At 38.6% G+C, this 21,809-nt stretch overlaps 1 protein-coding gene across 2 annotated transcripts in view; it reads right to left on the reverse strand.

Annotated features, from left to right (window-relative positions):
- Positions 1 to 21,809, reverse strand: part of PDIA5 (protein disulfide isomerase family A member 5) — a 251,595-nt gene that overhangs the window by 23,183 nt on the left and 206,603 nt on the right. The window contains exons 15-16 of one of the 2 annotated variants that reach the window (XM_087950218.1): positions 16,272 to 16,342; positions 11,913 to 13,243 (exon numbers count right to left, since the gene is read on the reverse strand). In XM_087950218.1, the coding sequence (XP_087806344.1) occupies positions 13,217 to 13,243; positions 16,272 to 16,342 (98 nt within the window). In that variant the 3' untranslated portion in view covers positions 11,913 to 13,216. Of the gene's footprint in view, positions 1 to 11,912; positions 13,244 to 16,271; positions 16,343 to 21,809 lie in introns of those variants that run through there. The other variant, XM_087950217.1, reaches the window with a different exon arrangement.

The following is a 21,809-nucleotide window of genomic DNA, read 5'->3' on the forward strand; positions in this document are numbered from 1 at the left end:
AGCGATTTGCCGGTTCTCCAAACTGGGGACAATCGTGTGTGCCGCCTGGACAGCTGACAAGTGCTGTGCTCAGGTGCGCAGCATTTGAAAATCCTCGTTTCCTGCTTTTTCAATCTCAGCTGTGCCACGCAAAGCAGCGGAGGAGGGAAAAGCAGGGAATAAAGGACAGCCTAGAGCCCGGGCAGGCGGGTGGGCCAAACACTGAACCGGTTCGGTGTCAACTGCTTTTCGCAGCTACAGGTTCTATAGAACCAGGCCGAACCGGTAGCATTCCACCCCTGGAGTTTAGACATTGCATCAGCTTTTGAATATATGTAAAATAAGTTGATTCAGTCTATCTTATGACTTATTTTACAGGATTTATCAGATGTAACAAATAAGTAAGTAAACTTACTTTAATTAAGTAAGTTAAAATTACCACCTATATTCCAAAGACTTCTAGAGAGATAACTAGCTGGAAATAAATGCAGATTTGTTAAAGTTGAAAGCAGCCAAATTTCAGCGCTTCTTGCACCCAAACAGGCTTGTATTGGTTTGGTCATGTAATACAAATGATTCCTGTGAAAATGTATATGATTTTGCTGTAGCTTAAAAGTTCTGATGAGTGACAAATTCAACAAATACATACACACAAATTAGGTAATTGATTTTTTTAATGTACAAGGCAAGATATTACATTAAGGCTTTCGATTTATTTTACCAATTTCAAAAATCAAAATGCTTTATTTCTTTTGTTCAAATTTGGACCTCTCCCACACAGTTGTTATACTCATCCTGAGTAGTAGACTACTATGAAAAGCCAAACAAATCTATTGAACTCTCAACATCTGGGAGAGAGATGCTTGAAACAAGTTTAAGGATTGACAAACTAGAATCTCCAAAATCTTTATCTTTGAAAATTCTACCTATCTAGAAGTTACAAATGCCATAGGAGGGACCTGAATGACTCAATGATAACTCAGTACAGACTTGTGGTAGAATGTACTCTGGATTCCCAGAGGGAGGGAGGAACTGCATTCCAGGGGGCAAAATGGCAGTGGAGCTCAGAAAGTTTGGTCTGGAGAAAGAAAGAGGGTTAAAATGGATCCTTCCTAGCTATTCCCAGATGTAGGTACTTGTAGTTATGCAAATAGTTGCTTTAGTCTGGCAAAATTCTTTCTGTAGGTAAAGACAATTAAAGGAAACTGCTCTTAAGTAACCATAAGGAAGGCTGAGTGCCAAAGAATTGAGGCCTTTGAACGATGATGGTGCCGTGGAGAAGATTCCTGTGAGTCCCTTGGACTGCAAGGCGATCAAACCGATCAGTCCTAGAGATCAACCCCGACTGCTCTTTAGAAGGCCAGATACTGAAGATGAAACTCAAATACTTTGGCCACCTTATGAGAAGGAAGGACTCACTGGAGAAGTGCCTAATGCTGGGAATGATCGAGGGCAAAATAAGAAGGGGACGACAGAGAATGAGGTGGCTGGATGGAGTCACTGAAGCAGTCAGTGTGAGCTTAAATGGACTCTGGGGGATGGTAGAAGACAGGAAGGCCTAGAGGAATGTTGTCCATGCGTTAGTGATGGGTTGGACACGACTTCACAACTAACAACAACAACAACTCTTAAGTAACTATATATGCTGTTCTTAGTTCTTCAGCTTGAGAAAATTATCTAATAACTTGTCCCTGGATTCCAATGTAAAAGCCCATCCCTTCAAATCATTTCACTCTACTAGTGTAAGATGGCTACTTTTCAGTTAGGGTGCCTTGCTCCATTGTTCCCCACAAATTTCTTCCAGTGTTGTCCTTCCTTCTATTGCCCCTGAAAAGAATGGACTTTAATTCTTGTAAAGTATCTTTATACAGTTCATTTCACTACAGTCTAATATCTTTTATCTTTTGTTTGTCTTGAGGGAATTATAACTTTCACAAGGTTATTTTCAGAGAATATATGAAGGAGAAAGGGGGTGGGAAAAATGTTATTAGGAAAGATTTTGATGGCTCAGGGAACGTTAATTTTATCTCTTTCTCATACTTTTTACTGTATATACTTAAAATAAGTAAGCTTATCTAAGATTAATTCTTTTTTCTTCAATTACTGTTAGATTGATGTACACAAAGTATTTTCAGTGATTAAACTTCCCCTGCTCTTCTAAATGTACATATAAACTACTATGTCAATCAACTATCTGAAATGGAAAAAATGTCAATATGAAGATGGGAAGACAGAAAAAGAATTTTTTTGCAAAGAAGCCTGAGAAATAAAAACAAAATACAGCAAAAAACAAAACAAAAACAAAGCCCCAAACAAACAAACAAATCCCTCAGCTAATCACAATATGTTTCTTAAATAGCAAATATTTGAAATATGACTATGTCACAGGTTTTTTTTGAACTATGAATATGACTCAGAATCAATAAAGATTGGAAGTGCTGGGAACTTGAGAGAGTTAGTTGGGTTTCTGTGTTTCCCTTTTATTTTATAAGGAAAGCTTATCATAAAAAAAGAAACTATAAATTATAAATGTCTTTAATTAGTTCAGAAATTAGTATTTCACTAATAAAATTATATTCTATTTTAGCTGTCCATTTTTCAGAGGCTCTTTATCTACATTACATTATTTAAAGTCCAGCTTCATTATATTTTCATATCTTTCTATTCTACATCCCTAATATATTTATGCTGACCTCTAATTTTCTTTTGTGTTCAATCTTTTATATTTGTGTGGTTACCCTCTATTGCGTAATTATCCTTTTCCACACAGAGAGATCTCTTTATCTTACTTTCTGCTTTCTATCTCTGTTGTGTCAAAGTTTTGACATTTTCTTTGCTTGTTCTGCTTTTTGGGGGATTTTTGACTCTTTCCCTCTTCCAAATCTTGACTCCAGCTGAGGGAAATGAAAGAACTTTCCCTCATACCAGATCTGAAAGAAGGAAAAAAATGTTTTTCTCTCCCATTTTCTCAGCTGCTGCCTCCCTTTCCATTGCATCTTTCTCAGCGGAGCTACCTAGCCTTTAGTTTTACTCATTACTTTGACTCCTGGGCTTTGGCTTCCATTTATTCAGCCTCTTCTTCACGAGCTCTAGGTCTGTTGTGCTTCTAGGTGGCCATTTTGTCTTCCTCTTCCCTGCTTCCTCCCAATGCTATTTGATTGGCTGCTGGGTTGTCCTGCAATGGGGAAGGGACAGAAAGGAGGAGAACGAAGTCTGTCCCTCCACCAACTATCAGCTAGAAGAATTCAGGATGTTAGAACAATAAAAGGAAAGCACCAGAGAGTCATCCTTGGAAAACCTATGAATAAGCTTTTACTAAGTGATTTCATAGAACAAACACCCTAGAAGAAAATAATTGCCTGTGACTAGAAGTAGTTAGATCAACACACTGACTTGTTTGTCCAATAATTTGTGAAAAAATGGGACATGTAATTATTGGCTTACGAGCTGAAACTATAGATACCTCAATTGCAAACATAAATTTACTCTTATATACATGCAGATAAGTCAACAATTTTAGGTGCTGAAATATACCTTCAAAATATGTTCGGTTTATCCAGGAATGAGCTTATCCCTGAGTATATATGGTCATACTTTTTAAAAGTATCCCACTTGGAGATAAGAACATCCGCAGATAAACAAACCTTGAATTTTTAACCAAAATACCATGAAAATGTGCCATCCACAAATAAGTCTGTGACTTATAAGTCTTAAATAAGTCTTATTACTGTGAAAATTAAAATGTCAAATAAAATGTTTATTTGCAGATGGCAAATTTTTATGATATTTTGGTGAAAAAGTTGAGGGTTGGCTTATCTGTGAATATATACATTAATTTTTGGATGGAAAAGTCTATTCTCATTTTCTTCTTTACTTAAGGCTCATTTGTACCTGAGGTTGCCAGGCTAACACTTTTAAGGGACTTGTTTTTATCATATCACCTCCACTTCATCGCCACCATGCTATGGAGGTAGCCTAACATCACCTGACATTTTACCTCTTTCCTGACACAAATCTTACATAAAGTACAATGCCTCTGTGATATTGCTGGCATGATTGTAGGGCAGAATTTGCTCACCTCCCATTAGCTGCTTAAATCTGCTGTGGGCATGCCCCTTTTCAGCTGGTCACTGACTATTTTGGCTTGGGCTGCAAGTAAGTCACTGTGTTGTGTCATGTGCAAAGTCATGGAATCAATCATTAGCCAATTCATCACCCTCCATTTAGAATCAAACAACCTACTCTCCAAAAAACAATTTGGTTTCAGGGAAAAATTGTCCTGCAATCTACAACTCCTACACTGCAAAAACATATGGACTACTCTACTTGACCAGGGTAAAGCAATAGTTGCAATTTACATAAACTTCTGCAAAGCCTTTGATTCAGTGGTACATGACAAACTAAAACTAAACTAAAAGAGTTAAAACTAAACTCTTATGGCATTTCCAGATACCTTCATAAGTGAATTACTGCGTTCCTGCCAAACAGGCAACAAATAGTAAAAATAGGGAGTGCTATAACAACCCCTGCTCCAGTTAACAGCAGTGTCCCCCAAGGCAGCATTCTAGGACCCACACTCTTTATACTCTATATAAATGACCTTTGTGATCACTTTATAAGCAACTGCGTCCTCTTCGCAGATGACATAAAACTACTCAACACCACCGACAATGCTATTGTCCTTCAAAGTGACCTTGATTATGTGTCTGAATGGTCAAACAATTGGCAACTCCAAATCTCGACCAACAAATGCTCTGTCCTACAAATTGGTAAAAAAAATCAGTACACCAAATATAAGATAGGCGGATATGACCTCGTTGATGATCCTCACTCTGTCAAGGACCTTGGAGTACTCATATCAAATGAACTAAATGCCAAAACTTAGTGACTAGATTCTTGTGTAAAGACTTGAAGAATAAATAATCTTAACTAAAACTTAACATGTGATCCTGATTCTTCATGATTGACATTTGCTTACAGTATGTAAAGTGTAATCCTCCAGTTAGATGTGACATGAGTTGTTTGTACACGTACTAATTTTCTGGAATGTTTTGGACCTGCTTTTAAACATACACTGCAAAAGACCAATGCATTTATGGCCTCTCCCAACCCCCCAAAAAAGATGATTACTGGATAATTTAAACTAGGGTAGTAATACTCCCCAACAAATGTATAACAGGATTTTCACAAATTATCTTTATTATTTATTACCTGGATCATAGTACTACCACTTGGGCAAGTCCAAAATTTATAGATCACTTGGGCTATGTAAATTTTGCATACTCTGTGGGTTCCTTCAAGGTGCTGCCAGCTCCATCTTTAAATGTGATTGTCATACTTCTGAAAGAGCAATGCTTGTTTATTTATGGGGAAATGCTGATCTTCTAGAATGGACTTGTATGACAGCGTGATCATTTTTTAATATGTGGATATCAATCTTAATATAATGAAATCTATCTTCCAGAAGACTGATAGTTGTGGATAAAAATGACAACCTGATTGACTGGTTGTCAAGGTTCAGGGGAAGCACAGGATAATGTGGGATGGCCCTGATGATGTTCCTGCAAGCTTTCTGTTATGGCACTCTGTATATTCCCACTCCATACTGATCTAGCAGCTGGGATTTTTTTTAATTGACAGCAAAATAAATTGCCCTAAGCAAACACCCTTTCACTTGTGCAAGTTGAAAAATAACTAAACTCTGCACCTTGAGCACATATCTTGAGTCTGCCAACCCACCTGTCGCTTGTTATGGAGAGTAACTGGTTTTCCTGTCACAGGATGATTTAGGGTGTGAGAGGAAAGGAAGCTGGGGAATCTTCCAATGGCTCCCCTGCAATTGCCCCATATTAGATCTGTAAAGAAAGAACCATCTGCTGGCCTTCTTGTTGCAAAACAATGGAGCTTGGCTATGGGGACAGTGCAATTTATCTTGACACAAGGATGGAAAGAATGCATATTAATCCAGTCATGAAGTTCCCTGAGACAGACTGGTGAACAGATAGCCTGATTTATTTGAAAATAAAATACTGTATCCCAAAGAGTGAAATCTCTGGAAAATTTGATAGCATTCTTCAAAAATCCAGATGCATTTACATTAAACGGTTTCTCCTCCTATATATACAGCAAATTATAACTATGTATAAAATTTCCTTATACAAGTTCTGGAAAGGAAATATAAAATTGAATTTAATTAGTACATAATAATAAAGTTAAAAATATGCAATTTTTTAAATTCAAAATCTGAGTTTCTGAAGCACTGATCTGCCAGTTTCTTAGAGCCTATCAGAAAATGGTAGTTAGCAAATTCCTCAACCCAGCGAACAACACCTAGTGGTAGAGTAAGCTTCAGTGACTCCATGGCTCACTTCTGCCTTTTTTCCTTTATTTGTTATTTACTTATATAAAGTACCTTATAATAAAGACAAACAATAGTGTTAGCTCTGGTATTAACCCACAACATTCCTTTGCAATCCTATTTTTTATAAATGTTTATAGAAACCTGACATGTCAATTCCTTGCCAGCTTTTGAGATTAAGCCTTATCTGATAGTTTATCAGAGTACAGGCAAGTAGTGCAGAAATTGATTTTTCTGGAAAAGAATTTCAGAAATAATCCAAAATGAAATCCAGATAAATGTTGAAATATTTAGCTTTGCTGTATGTCAGGAATTAAAAATGGCCTAGTTTTTTTACCAATTGTTTGTTCTTTAACTTGGGACCCTTTCCAGATATTGAGTTGCATGTTTGTACATATCTGTTAGAAATTAGAAATATTAAAAAAGCCTTTTAAAATCTTAACTTTATGAGATATATTTTGTCATGGTTTTTAATTTTTTTACTGAAATAGCAGTATTTTTATTTATTTATCAATTTGTCATTCATCTCATGATTCAATGTGACTCTGAGTGAGCATCAGTATACTAACTTATTTTTTAAAACACTTTTTCCAGGAAACAGTTGGACATTCTTTTTAGTAAAAAATTGTCTAATGATTTATTGAAAATATACAGAATGGGTTATTTTCAATGACTTTAAGTATCACATTTGAACTACAAGGTATGTAGTTCTCATCATTGCTCCATCTCAGAAATGTTACCGAGTTGAGAGCAAAAGGCTGTACAGAAAAGGGAAATTAAGGTATGGTAGGACAAAATTGTTTAGGGTGTAATTTTCACAATGTTAGGATTTAGGTTGGTTAACAAAGAACTTTCAATTCAGACAAAAGCAACTACAGGTATTCCTTGACTTATAATCATTCATTTACTGACCGTTTGAAATTACAATGCCATTGAAAAAAGTCACCTATGATCACTTTTCACTTTCCTCTGTAGTATCCCCAAGGTCACCTGATCACTTGGCGACAGATTCATATTTATGATGGTAGCAGTTTCCTGGTGTCATGTGATCACCTTCTGACAAGTAAAGGCAATGGGAAAGCCAGATACACTTAACAATTGTGTTTAACTAACTTAAGAACTGCAGTGATTTGCTTAACCACTGTAGCTAGAAAGATAATAAAATGGGCGTTGGTACCTACCTGATACGCCCGTTCTCGTTGAGCTGCGTAGAGCATCCAGACAGTGGGAGATGCTCCAGTCTTCACTTCTAACAGGCTGAGCTATAATTGAGGAACGCTCCTCCTCCTTCACGTGACTCCTCCATGCGTTCCCCCAGTTTTACGAAGACGAGAAGACAACAACTATCCTCTCATGTCAACTATAATACAAGTCTCAACTGTGAACTATATACATCATTGGCCGAAACAGGACTCCCCACCAGACGGACCAATTAGGGTGGGGCTGGATGCTCTACGCAGCTCGACGAGAATGGGCGTATCAGGTAGGTACCAACGCCCATTATCCGTGGAGCTGCTGCGAGCATCCAGACAGTGGGACATACCAAAGCATGGCCTGTCCTACGGGAGGGACTCCGTCTGGTCCGGAATCACCTCTGGATCTTTTGCCACCTGCTGAAGGACTCGCCTACCAAAGGAAGCCTCAGCTGAGGCGTAAACATCGATTTTATAGTGACGTATAAAGGGAGATGGAGACACCCAGGTAGCTGCTCGATAGATATCCTGAATCGACGCCTGAGTAGCCCAGGCTGCCGAGGTGGCTGCACTCCTGTAGAGTGAGCGGTAATCCCACTAGGGACAGGGAGAGCCTGCGCTAAATAGGCCTTGGATATAGTAGCCCTAATCCAGCGGCCAACAGTAGACGGGGAAACCTTGCAGCCCAGCGTCTTTGGCTAAAAGGACAGGAATAAAGACTCTGATTTTCTGATTGACTGTGTACGATAGATGTAGATACGAAGAGCCCTTCGCACATCGAGGGTGTGCCACTGCCTTTCCCTTTCTCGGGAAGGTTTGGGACAAAAATTAGGCATAATCAATTCCTGGGATCTGTGAAAGGCCGTGTTGATTTTTGGCATAAAGGCAGGATCTGGTCTCAGAACCACCCAATCAGTGTGGAAGACACATAAGTCCTTTCTCACGGATAGAGCTGCTATTTCAGATATCCTTCTTGCCAATGTTATCGCCACAAGGAACACCACTTTGAATGTGAGAAACTGAAGTGGCGCCTCCCTGAGAGGCTTGAAGGGAGGTTTAGTTAATGCCATAAGAACTTTATTAAGATCCCAGGTAGGGTATCTGTGGATCACTGGAGGGTGCAGATTAGAAGCCCCTCTAAGGAAAGACCGTATGCGAGGGTGGTGGGAAAGTGAGTCAGAAGAGCTGCCAGCGATCACCGTGGACAGGGCTGCGACCTGCCTTCTCAGAGTGTTGGGGGAGAGGCCCCTATCTAGTCCGGCCTGTAGAAAGGCCAGGATTTGCGCAATTGAAGGCGAGAGCGGATCAACGGACGACTTATGGCACCACTTACAAAAGATGTTCCAGGTTGCGTCATAAATGCGGGTAGTCGAAGGCCGCCTTGCTGCCAGGATGGTATTGATGACCTGGACCGACAAACCCTCATTTTTTAGCCTTTCCCGCTCAACCTCCAGACGGCTAACTGAAGCCACTGTGGGTCTGGATGTTGAAGAGGTCCCTGGGAGAGAGAGATCCTGTCGAGGGGGATCCTCCACGGAGGGGCCACTGACAGATTGCGAAGGTCCGCAAACCACGGTCTCCTGGGCCAATACGGGGCTATCAGGAGGACCTCTGCCCTTTCGAGAATCAACTTTTGAATCACCTTGGGTATTAGCGGGAGGGGAGGAAAGGCGTACAGAAGCCCAGTGGGCCAGGAGCAGCGCAGGGCATCGTGGTTCTCTGCGCCGTTGGCAGGGTAACAAGAGAAGAACCGTGGTGTCTGGGCATTGAGCGGGGATGCGAACAGGTCCACCAAGGGCTGACCGAACATCACTGCTGCCTCCCTGAACAAGGAGGGGTGAAGGCGCCATTCCGATTGGTCCAGCGTGGCCCTGCTCAGCCAGTCTGCTTGGACATTCGAGACCCCCGAGATGTGCTCCGCCCTGATGGATAAGAGATGTCTCTCTGCCCATCGACAAATTCGCTCGGCCTCCCTCATGAGTCGAATAGAATGAGTGCCCCCTTGATGTATGATGTGGGCTTTGGTCGTAGTGTTGTCTGTTAAGACCAGAATGTGACGGCCCTGTACCTGGGAAAGAAAGGCGCGCAGGGCCAGATATACTGCGTGCAGCTCCAGCCAGTTGATGCTGCAGCGCCGCTCGGTTGCTGACCAAGTTCCCTGGGCTGAAAGCGACTGCATGTGGGCTCCCCATCCAGAGAGGCTGGCGTCTGTTGTGAGAGTGACCCTTTGGGGCTCCTTGAAGAGATGACCTCTGTTGGTAGAGGGTCTTGTCCACCAGAGGAGGGAGGCGAGAACTCTTGGAGGGACCTTCACCACGAGACCTGAGTTGCTCCTTCTGGAACGTTGGTAAGGCAGGAGGAACCACTGCAAGGATCTGGAATGTAAACGTGCCCAGGGAATAATTGATATACTTGAGACTAACTTTCCAAGCAACTTGGACAAGTTCAGCAACGAGGTCCTCTAGTCTGCCTGATTGTCCTGATAGCTTTTTGGATACTGGTGAACCTCTCTTGGGAGAGGAAGACCTTCCCTTCGACCAAATCAATCACAGCTCCTACGTGCGCTATACGGGTGGAAGGGTTAAGTTGGCTCTGGGAAGGGGGCCTCCACTTGGGAAGGTACCTGACCGTGATGTGAAGCCGGTCTGGAGAGAGATCTTCCGGACATCGATTCGACCTCGGGTGCCATCATTTGGGAACCTGGTCTGGACAACTGCTGGATGCCCTCTGCTATTCCTTGTCTGATGGCCAGTTGCATCCACTCTCTAATGCTGTCCGGAATAATGGTTGAGGACGGGTCTTCTGGACGTAGGCCCGCTGCAGTTGGTGTGAAGGTCGCCTCAGGCGTGCGAGAGACCTGGTGGCTACGTGCCGGTGAGCACCTGGAAGGAGAAGGTTGACCTGAAAGGAGAGGGGGTTGAATAGAGGTAGAGGGCCGGGCAGGATGTACAGAAAGCGAGTCTTTGGATCGTTTGTCAAACTCCTTCTCCAAGGCCTTATGACGCCTTAAGGCATCCATTTGAGAGGCCTTGGAGGAGTCCTTGTCCCTTTTGCGCAAATAGTGTGTCTTTGACTTTGCCTTCAAAGAAGGGCCACTGGGATTGCCTTCTGCCATGACACAAAAAAGATTTTAGACAAGAAAAAAAGGGCGGTTGGCATGCCTGGGAGTTCAACCTACAATGTAGGCCGGCTTTCCTATAGTTGAGCCGCGTCCCCCTTTTATTATAATCTATTTTCTTTATCGAATTTTATTTTATTTTTATTTTATTTTATTTTAATTTTTTTGTGTGTGGGCGGGGCCCAAAAGGTGCCAATCAAGTCCAAACAAAAAAAGGTTTAAGAATAAGCTGTTTCAAATTATTGCTAACCAAGAAGAAAGGAAAAAAAATTTTAAACTAAATCCTAACCATCCAATACACCAAATGAACGCAGAGGCCAGAAAAGAATAATCAACAATGGAAAAAAAGGGTGAGGCCTCCTGAGGCAGCCTCCCAACAAAAATGGGAAGTAAGTGCCTGCGTCTCTGGGCGAGCTGTGGAGAAGACAAGAAAAGCCAACTAGAAACAATATGAAAGGGCAACCGGGAACTGAACCACACTACCCTTAGCCACTAGGCTCCACACGGCCTGCCGGTCCCGCTATGGGCCTTTAAAACCCTTGCAGCCCGATCGGAAAGATAGCAACGAACAAATCCAAAATGGCGGCCGGCCACGAGGCGTGCCCAAAATGGCCGCCGGCCCCGGCGCGATTACCACAGAGACGCACAATCCTCTAGCACACACAAAAATGGCTGGAAAACAGGCACGAGGGCTATAGAAGAAGCTTCTGCTTCTAGGCGTTCGTGGGGGGAAGGCGCAATGGCGCGCTAGCAAAAGCGCGATCTCAAGCCGCTGCTCAGCTGTAGCGCAGCTTGAAAAGCGGCAGAGGAAAACGGGAGGGGGGGTGGGGGGGGCAAAGGGCTCCAAATCCCCCTATTTCCCCCCTTGAGGGACGAAAAAACGTTCCTCCAGTAAATTTAGGACGAAAAAGTAAAAGCGCAAAGGACAAGGAAAAAGGAGAGATCAAACCTGATTTTGAAATTAGATAAGAACCTGGATCGGCCAAGGAGTGAAAATTCAAGCTGCCTGTTCTAGCGAGGCTGAGCTAAAACTGGGGGAACGCATGGAGGAGTCACGTGGAGGAGGAGGAGCGTTCCTCAATTATAGCTCAGCCTGTTAGAAGTGAAGACTGGAGCACCTCCCACTGTCTGGATGCTCGCAGCAGCTCCACGGAGAATGGGGCAAAATTCTTTTAACAAATGTCTCAACTTAGCAACAGAAATTTTGGGGTCAATTGTGGTCGTAAGTCGAGGACTATCCATATCTCCTCATACATTGCATACTTTCAGAAAATACTAACCAAAGGTTGTCACTGAATTCAATATGGCAGCAGTTCACACAGGTTAGACGGTTTTATTGAAAAGAAATCCTGGAGGAGATGTCCTTCTGTCTACTCTACCAAAAAAGGCACAGAGTGATAAGCTAGTAATACCACACTCATAGTAAAAAAGAAGTAAAATAGCTAAACGGATGTTCTGAGAATTTAGTTGTCATTGTGATATTAAAATGCATAATAGGGAACAAAATCCTAAACATCAGAAAATCTGGTATTCCTATCCAAGAACAAATGATTATTTACAGATGAGTGAATTCTGTCGTGACATGGAATGTAATGATACCCAATACTTAATAAAAAGCATTACAAGAACTTTCAAAGAATGTAGTAAACAGATAAAAACTGTGTAAGGTACTTCAATTTAGGTTTATTGTCCTACAAACTTAGGTTTTTTTTAAAATTTAAATTATCAGCAATTGAAGCATGTAACTGCTATGATTTATTTGTGTTCAAACAAACAGCAAACTATTCATGTTAGGTTTTGTTTGACTAAAATACAAGAAAAAGTCACTTTAAATGCTCATACTCTTTGCCTTCTTTGCCTTTCCAAGGACTGTTTTTTTAAGCTCTTACAGTTGCGATAATAAAAACCTTCTGAGGAACATTCGGCTTATTTTTTTGCTGTTAAAATATGTACTGCCACTCATCAGTTTATTGATTCAAGGAAAAAATCTCCACAGCAGCAAATATTGACATTTGTTATGAAAATGGAAGTGAATAGCTTACTGAACATTGATTTTAGAGAAGAATGAAAAAGGGCAAGTCTTCAATTCCCCCAATGTTCTTTCCCAGACTGAAATGTTATCTCTTTTAAAAATATCACTACTTTTGTAAAGTAGTGAATTAAAGTTGACAAACCTGTTTATACAGAAAAGGATACTAATACCAAGTGACTTCAGTTCCGATTCTACATATGAATATTACAGAATGCTGGTTCCCTATAAAGGGGCTATGGATGAAGGATGCTTAGTTTTTATGAACTATTGTATCAATTAAATGTTGTGTTTCTGATCAACTCAATGAAGTTATGCAGTGATTCCCAGGAGATCAGCCTAGGTTTGGATGCTGCATATAAGCTGGGAATAATGTTGGTGATGAAGAAAGAAGGCTGGGAGTGTATCCCCAGAATATATAGTCCCAGTAGAGTCACCTGTGGTGTGAAGTTCATCCCAGCAGTCCAGCTAAAGCAAGCTGGCCTCTACATAGGGTGGCAACAATATATGAAGTTGCTGGAAGCAGATGATCACTTTAGTTATAATGGCAAAGATGTCATTACATTCTGTGTGGGAGAAAGAAATGGCAAATCAATCCAAGAAAACCACAGCCATAGATGATATGAAGTGACTGACAATATGGTGCCAAAATATGAGCTTCTCATGCTGGATGGTAACTTGTAATTGAAGAACAGCTGAGGATCTTTTGGAGTATTAGTGGTGTTTCTGATGTGACTAGATTAAAGCTTTCAGTGTATGTAGTTGCTGATGCTGGTATGCAGGAAAAGAAAATCCTAAATCTTTTATTTACTTCTTTATTTATCAAATTTAGGTACAGTCCATTTCCACCTCAGAGTCACCCTGCTTGGCGTAGAGTTAAACATATACAACCCATATAAAAATGCAGTATGGGTATTTACAGCCTCATATTCACAACAGTTTATAAGAGAATACATTTGTTAGACATTCAGATGTCACAAGACTGGGTGTGATATTGATTATATTGCATGAATGTAAATAGGATATACTTTGGTTTCAACGTTTAAGAAAATGTTTTTATTTGGTGTTAGTTCTCTAATATTATTATGTTTTTACTACTGTATGGTGATTAGGTAACTTGTTTCCTCATAACTCTAAATATTAATCGCTAACATTACTTTACACAGACTGAGTACAAAATAGGCAAGTGGGCAAGAACTATTCAAAATATACAATTCTAAAGGAATGTAAGAGGTAAAATGGAATCAGCAATAGATATTCCATCTTTTCAAAGTTTCATAATTGTTCCCATGATGGAATTAATGGAAACAGTTCAAACCAAATATTTGCATTGGCTGAAGGTACTGGAATTATGATCCTAAAAATATGCACTGCAGTTTCTCAAATAGGAAAACGCCTTATGAAGGCAATGACATAGTTCAAGGATTTTCAATAAGTAGCTAGCAAAAGACAGAGACTGATAACTCTGTATCTTAATTCTCCTATCTGGGTTATACAATCTGTTCCTCCATTGTGGTATTATATTGACTGGCTTAAGAAGATGGAAAATTGAGAACCACAATGTTGGAGACAAATACAAGCTTGTAAAAAAACTATGTGGCACATGCAAATATTTTCCTTTGAAAATTAAAAGCTCGCTGGATTTTTAAAGTCCAATTTGTTTTACATATCTGCTTATCTGTTGTCTACTGAACTGTGTAGCAGCAGCCAGACCAAAAGAAAGATTCATAGAAATTTGAGAAAGGAATTGTTTAAAAAGAGCTTTACGATAATGCTGAAGTGCATCCCTGAACAGCAGTACAGTCTGTATAGAATATCCATAAAGGTCATTAGCAAATCCAAGAGCACTTCAGCAGAATTGAATTGTATATGATTGAAGAAATAGTATAGAATTATCAATCTCCACCACCTTGAAAAGTCAAGCAAAGTAGATAAAAACATAGCTGTGTTTCCTGTATGCCTGGCCTTCAGGAACTACTCTCAAATTCAATATCCTGAATTGGAACTTAGGTTCCAGCTCATTAAATTTTATACTTCTACATTTTAGTTGGCTGGCACATTTCTTATTTCTACTATTAGTTGAAATAAGGGCTGCACCCATCAATCACCATCTTGAGGTCTAAAAGGACCTCTCTCAATCTTTGTCAGGTTTTGAATAAATCTATTACTCAATGGAAGCAATGCAAATTCTGAATTCACCCATAATTTGGACAAAGTTATTTTACATTATACACACAAAGTTCTCAGTATTAGGGGAATTACCATAGTTGAGAAAGACTCATGGGCTATCCACAAAGTTGTGGTATTCATGCTGTAGCTATAGAGGAGGGAGGAGTAGGTGTGGAGTTGCATGTTGCTTGGGATGGGTTGCCAGATAGAATAAAACCATTTGAGTTTTGAAAAGCAATAAGTTTTCTTAGTATTGATGGTATGGCAAAAGAGGAACTGATACTGAATAATCAAGATTTTAAAAATACTCATATACGTGCAAAAGAAGGCAATATACTTCTCCTTGAAGTGCTTGTCACAGTAGGAAGAATGTATTGCTGTCTCCATGCCTTTCCTAATTCAACTTCTAGCTCTTGTTCAGAATCAGGGTTTGAAAAGCCCATTCAGACCATTAAGACTAACTCCCTGCTCAGTGAAGGAATCCTAATTAAAGTATTCTCAATAGTAGAGTCTCTAGACTTGATCCAAAGATACACAGTGAAGGCAAATCCACTATCTCTCTGAGTAATTGGTTCCACTATCAAACAGCTTTTAGTCTTAAGAAGTTTAAATCTGCCTTCCTTTAATTTAAATTAATTCTCCTGTGACCTGCACTCCAGAATAACACAGAATAGTGCAATGCTCATTTGAAGTATTATTCGGAGGAATGTTTGTGGCAAAATTAGATATTTCATTTTGGTGAAAACTTATAGCACCAGCATCCTCCCCAAAATGGTTAACACAAACACATATGTAAGTTTGTATTTATGCATATATCTATGCACAGACACCTACTAAACCTAGATCAGGAATTCCATGGTTCATTTTCCCCAAGACTTAGTAACTTCTCTCAATATTTTCTCATAGGGCAATATTCATAGTTCTCAACATTTGAACCCTACAACTAGATCTGTCATTTTGCAATGATCTTTCTGAACTTTAATTAGTACATCATGGGACTGTTGAAGATGCTATCTATATTATGTGTTAGAAGTCCATAATAAATAATTGAGCCTTTTCCACAATTTGAATCTAGCCAACCAATATTCTCAGGCTAATGACAATTCTCATCTCAAAATTGAAAAAGAGTAGGTCTCTTTTAGTAATAGAACAAGCGGTAACATTCACAGCAAGCTGCTCTTGGGGGTTTCTTACATGTTTATGTTTCTTTTCCTTAAATCCTAGACAAAAAACTTCACCTCAAGTTGAGATTGCCCCAAGACAAAAAACAACAACCCTTCTCCACTAATCACATTTAACTGGAAGAAATCAAGAAGAGGGGCAAAGTGGGAAATTATTCACATGTTTCTAAAAGCAGAAGAAGTAAACAATAGATCAAATAATCTGGAGTTGATTCCAAAAACCCCCAAATGACTGTAGAGTTACCTTACGATCTTCTTTAAAGAGTTCTGCTGCTGTTGTGAAATGTGGGATTGAGTTCTTACAATGTGGACACCCTGTGGGATAAAGAAAGATAGTGATAAGCCACATGTGATATGTTTGATAATAAAAAGCACCATTAGATATTTCCAGCAAGTTTGAAAGCTAAGAAATAGCACATCTATCTTCCTATGAATGAATCAGATGTTTTTATTTATCATTTTTTAAATTAAATTTCACCACAAGGGGACTCTGTTCGTGCATAATTCTTGCACTATTTACATACCATGGTAATATCACTTGTAGCAGCAAATATACAAACTCATATCATACAATTCTCAAAATTCAGGCTTGTTTACCAAAACAAGCTAAATAGGGATCTATTTTACAGATCACAAAAACTGTGAAAAGATTTTAATTTGACTTCAGCAGTATCATCAGCCAACACCTACCTATATACTTGTCCTATCTTTTAACAGTGCACAACAAAGCAGACTAGAACATGAACACTTTTATTTACTTTGCATAGTTGTTCTGAGATTATTTCTGTCTATTGTAAGTAAGAAAGAGGGGGAAATAGCATAAAGAAGAAGGAAGTCGGGGAAAAACATAAAGCAACTGGACAGGGGAATCTTACTTCTAAGTATATTTAACCTGAATATTTTTAGTATTTTTATTGTTGTTTTTAGTACATTTCATTGTAATATATCTTTTTCAATTGTAAGCCACCCAGAGTCATTGAATGAGATGGGTGGCTCTAGAAAGTGAGTGAATAAATGATGAATGCATGAAAAGAAGGAGAAACCCCATTTGATAAGTTCATCAGACAAGCATTCCTACCTTCTGCCCCCAAAATGTAATCTTAAAGCTGATCTTCAATATACCCATTGTCTGCAGTAAGATGATCTGCTATTTTCATCCTATGAGATTTTCTTTCTTTTCAATAACTTCTGAATGCAAGGTAACTATCTTCAATACCATAACCATGTTTTATTGTCAAGTAGAATTCTGCCTATGCCTTGATATACTGAGAACTAGAAAGCCGTACCTAAATTTTTGGACAATAGGCAAAGAAGAGTTCTCTTAATGTAACAGATGGAATCCACATTTAACCAGGGAATAATTAATTCCCTTTCACACAGAAGTTTTATGTGAGCAAATTATAGAGGCAAAAAGAACAGAACTGTTTTAACAACAAGGTAAACTGATGTGGGAGAAGATGGAACTCTAAAATGTATAGCAAGAAATGGAGCTCAACATCTTTCCACAGGTGAGTATCTTTTTACAATAAGTCAACATACATCAAATTTAGTATTAAGGCCCTAGAACAAAGTAAACCAGTGGTTAGCTATCCTTGGTTCCATAAAACAAAAGTTTAAATTAGATTTGAGTGCAATTAACACTTCAAATTATTCATTCATACATGCATATTAGAGAACCATTGCAGTGTAGTGTAGTGGTTAAGCTGTTGGACTAGGAGCCAGATTCTAGTTTCACCTTTGGCCCTAGAAGCTTATCACCACAGGTGATTTACTTCACAGGGTTGTTATGAGGAAAAATAGGAAGAGAAAGCACAACATACCCCCCTGGTATGCTGTCTAGAGCTCCTGCACAAAAGATAGAATATAAATTTCTTTTTCTTGCACATGCCTAAATGCACACCTATCAGTCTTTTCCCTTTCAGGATATATTTGTTAACTTATTCTTGGAAAATATATATTGCACAGTACTATTTGGAGGCCATGTGAGCTTGCAAGTAGGAATCTGATTAATGACCTTAAGAAGTCCCACTGGACTCCAGAAGCAGGCTTCCTGCCCTACCATCAGCAGCAAATAATCAGAGAACAAAACTTAGGGAGAATGTTTACAGCATAGTCTGATATGGATAGAAGTACTGTTCAAGAACAGATTTTTCCCTCCATTCACCCACTGCTTAACTGAATTTCATGATTCAGTCCACAACGTATTCTTGAAGGAAATCAGTGGAAAACTGGTTTTGCAGATCATGTCTAACTGATCCATAAATAAATTTATAATGAAACCATTGGAGAGATGGAAGAAAATCAATTAGAAGGCAGGAGATTTTAGGAGTCTCAGCAGATTAAAAAGCAAATGCACTTCAACACAGAACATAGTCTTTAAACTTTTATTTCCACCTTCCGATTTCATAAATTATCATCTTCTCCCTTTTGTTACTATATTTTTCTTAATGAAACCAGGATTTATTATTCTAATTGTTAAATATTTTTCTCATTTTTCTACTGCCAAGACCTTAATAAACCTTAATAAACCTTTTAAATAGCCCTTTCCAACATTCAGTCCAATGCTTAAAAAGCCTGTCCCCACAGATTTCAGGTCTAAACTGAACTAGTCTTTTTAAAATTATTTTTTTAGGCTGCATTATTATAAGAACTGAAATAAATGAAGAATTGCTTTTTATTATTTCATTAACTGAACTGGTAGAACTTTAAAGTGGATCCAGAGTAAAAATATTCATTAAAAATCAAATGATTGCTAACTTTGCTTTGAATTTAGGCGCCTAAATCCCATAAATAGATGTGGATATCATATCGTGTATTTTTCCTGATAATTCACATCATAGTGTTCTTTTAAGACTTATGTTACAGTTCAAATTGTTCAAATTGTATTCTTTGCTTGATAGCAATTGATATGTACCTTTCATTTGTAGACTGTCTCTATCATCAGGAATTGAGAGAGAAGGGTTACACACCTTCCATAATCCACCCAAACTGCTCAACTGATTAGCAAGGAACCAAATGAAGGAAAATGGTTTGATGCAATTCTCCTTTCCCCCCATGGTTTTAACTTATGAGGGGAAGAAAAGTCATTGGATGAAAGAACAATTAGAAAGACTTCATGGAACATCCTAATAGTATCCTAATAGCAGCTCTAAGCCACTGATAAACCAAATTATATATTACCTGGAATATATACCCATCGATTGGATAATTTATGTATTGCTCAGGAAAGGTACAAAATGCAAGTGATAGAAGCACATCTTCCAAGGTCTTTTAAAGAAAACTTGTTTGTTTTTTTTTGTTCAGATGCTCAGCTGTTTCTGAATCTTTATGACCCAATAAACATCATTACACCAAGATCGTCTGTCAGTAATGGCTTCTTTGAATTCTTGTAAGCTCATGCTTGTAGCACCAGTGATTATTTCTAGTCATCTGTCAGAGCTTTAGGATTGTTTGCATTTGATCATTCCAATCACTGTAATCTTGCCTTCACATTATGGATCACAATATGTAAGCTTTAACTTCAGCAACTATCATGCACAATTGTCACCTGTACAGGATACATGAATCACATTCCTGATGACAGACTGCTGTCTATATTATATTATATCTGTAAACTTTTCTTATCCTACATATGTAAGAAACAAGGAAGATTTTTTTTGAAATGGAGCCTTATTTAACTGCAGAAAAACAGAGCCAGTGTGTATTGCTATCATGATTCTATCTTCAACTTTCAGAAGAAAGAAAAATTGGCTGCAATTGAAAAATTGCCCCCCGCCCCTGCTGTCAGTTTTTTTGTGGCCTTTGACTACACATTTTCTTTCTTTCTTTTCATTGAACTCATTGATTCAAGAGCAATAGTATAACTCTTTAGAGCACAAATTTAATCCAGAAATTTTCTCCAATGTTTTAGGTGAAAAACAAACATTTTATCATTCAAGGTTCCCTAGCCACAGCTTTAAAAGCTAGTGGCATTAATCAAACTTTGGATATCTTTCCAAACAGGAAGATGTGAAACTCTCAAGGAGCAAGAAATTATCAGAAAATAACTAAGAAGACTGACATCATTGGACTAGCTGAACGTCATCTATTACAATTACCAAGTGCAACAAATGGGAAGAAACTCAATTTAATCATTAACTTTTTAAAAGTTCAGGCAAGCTCAGAATCCATTACAGATGTGATTTCCATTCCTTCAACAGCAGCTTCCATTTGCACAAGCCTTCATCCAATATCACATTTTAAATAATGTTTTTGCTCTCTCTCCAAAAACAAAAAAATCTTCAAAGTAATATTCTTAAATGTCTTTATCAATTTGATATGTAGACCATTTCAATATTTTTAAGAGTGCAAGATCTGACAGTATAGTACAGGGCTCTCAAACTCCCAGCCCGTGGGCCAGATATGTCACATGCTGGCTACGTCCACGCCCAGTTTAATGAAGGGGAAAAAAGTCCTGATACATCACGTGATGTTGCCGTGATGATGTGAGTATGATACCCCTGGTATAGTAAAAGAATGAATCTCCTGCTCAAAGAAAACTAGTTCCTGTCTCAGAGTTGGCTGCACCCAGGTAACGCCGGCTTGTTCACTCCTAATAAATGATTTTTTTAAACTCTGAGAGATGAGGCTAGAGGCTCATGATTTGAATGTGGGTAGATTGTCAGAGCCCTGACATATGCAACATTTCAGCACAAATGGCCGTGTTCAATAATAAATATAAGTGACTCTTATGCCTGAAGATAAAAACTGGCACAATGGGAGACTGGATATTATGAAGATTACGATAATAGTTTCAGTTCTCCATGTGAAATGTACTAGTACTATATTTTTATGGGTGATTTGCAAAAAAAAATTGAATTTCATATAGCTAGGAGATAATCCTCTTTGAACCAATGAGTCTTAAACTTGCAGGTTTAATCACAGTCTAAACAATGAATTTAAGAACTAAAATCTAAATGAAGGACTGTTTAGGATCAGTACATCTAGGCACAGCAAATATATTAATGTTAGAAGTACTAGAGTTAAAGGGAGACAAGCCTTTTAAATCCAAGATTAATTTTTGAACGGAAAACAGATGGGAAGGAAAAAAAATGCCCATTCATTCCCTATCTGATGTGACTTTGAGTTTAATTTTTTGTACTCTTTTCTTGGTTTTGGTTAAAACCCACTAAGAGCTTTAATCTCTTAGGTACAGTTGTCCAAGATGTCACCTACATTTTTATAGTCCCCCCCCCCCCATTGTTTAGCTTTGGGTTGTGTCTGAAAAGATGTGATTATTATTTATTTTATTATTATTTATTTATTTATATCCTACCTTTATTGGAACATTACCTTGGAGGGTTGAGAGGGTAGCCTGTCACATGGCACCTAATTTCTGATATTTTTTTGATAGAACATTCAGGATCTCATATTAAGACCATATTTACCAAAAACAAAACAAATCTAATCTGGGAAATTATAACACATGGAACATTTGGTGTAATGAATACATATTTTTCTCATACCAAATTTTTCTTATTGCTGACAAATGACCAAAATATGAAGACTTGTAATTCTGTTTTCTCTATTTAACGCCTCTTAATAAGTGTAAAACTAATAGTAGAACTATGTCTTTCACCTCCATGTTTGGTAAGCACCATATTGGTAAGCTCCATGTTTGGTAAGCACCATCCTTTTTTTCAACTTTTACATTTTAAAATCAATATGGTAGTCCTTGTGCATATTAAGCTATAGTAAATTCTATTTATCATGGGTTGTGAGTTTATGATTGTGTAAAATAAAT

The sequence above is a fragment of the Notechis scutatus genome, chromosome 1, assembly GCF_049901735.1.
Source record: "Notechis scutatus isolate UNSWTSFEM ecotype Mainland chromosome 1, rNotScu1.2, whole genome shotgun sequence".
Lineage (NCBI taxonomy): Eukaryota > Metazoa > Chordata > Lepidosauria > Squamata > Elapidae > Notechis > Notechis scutatus.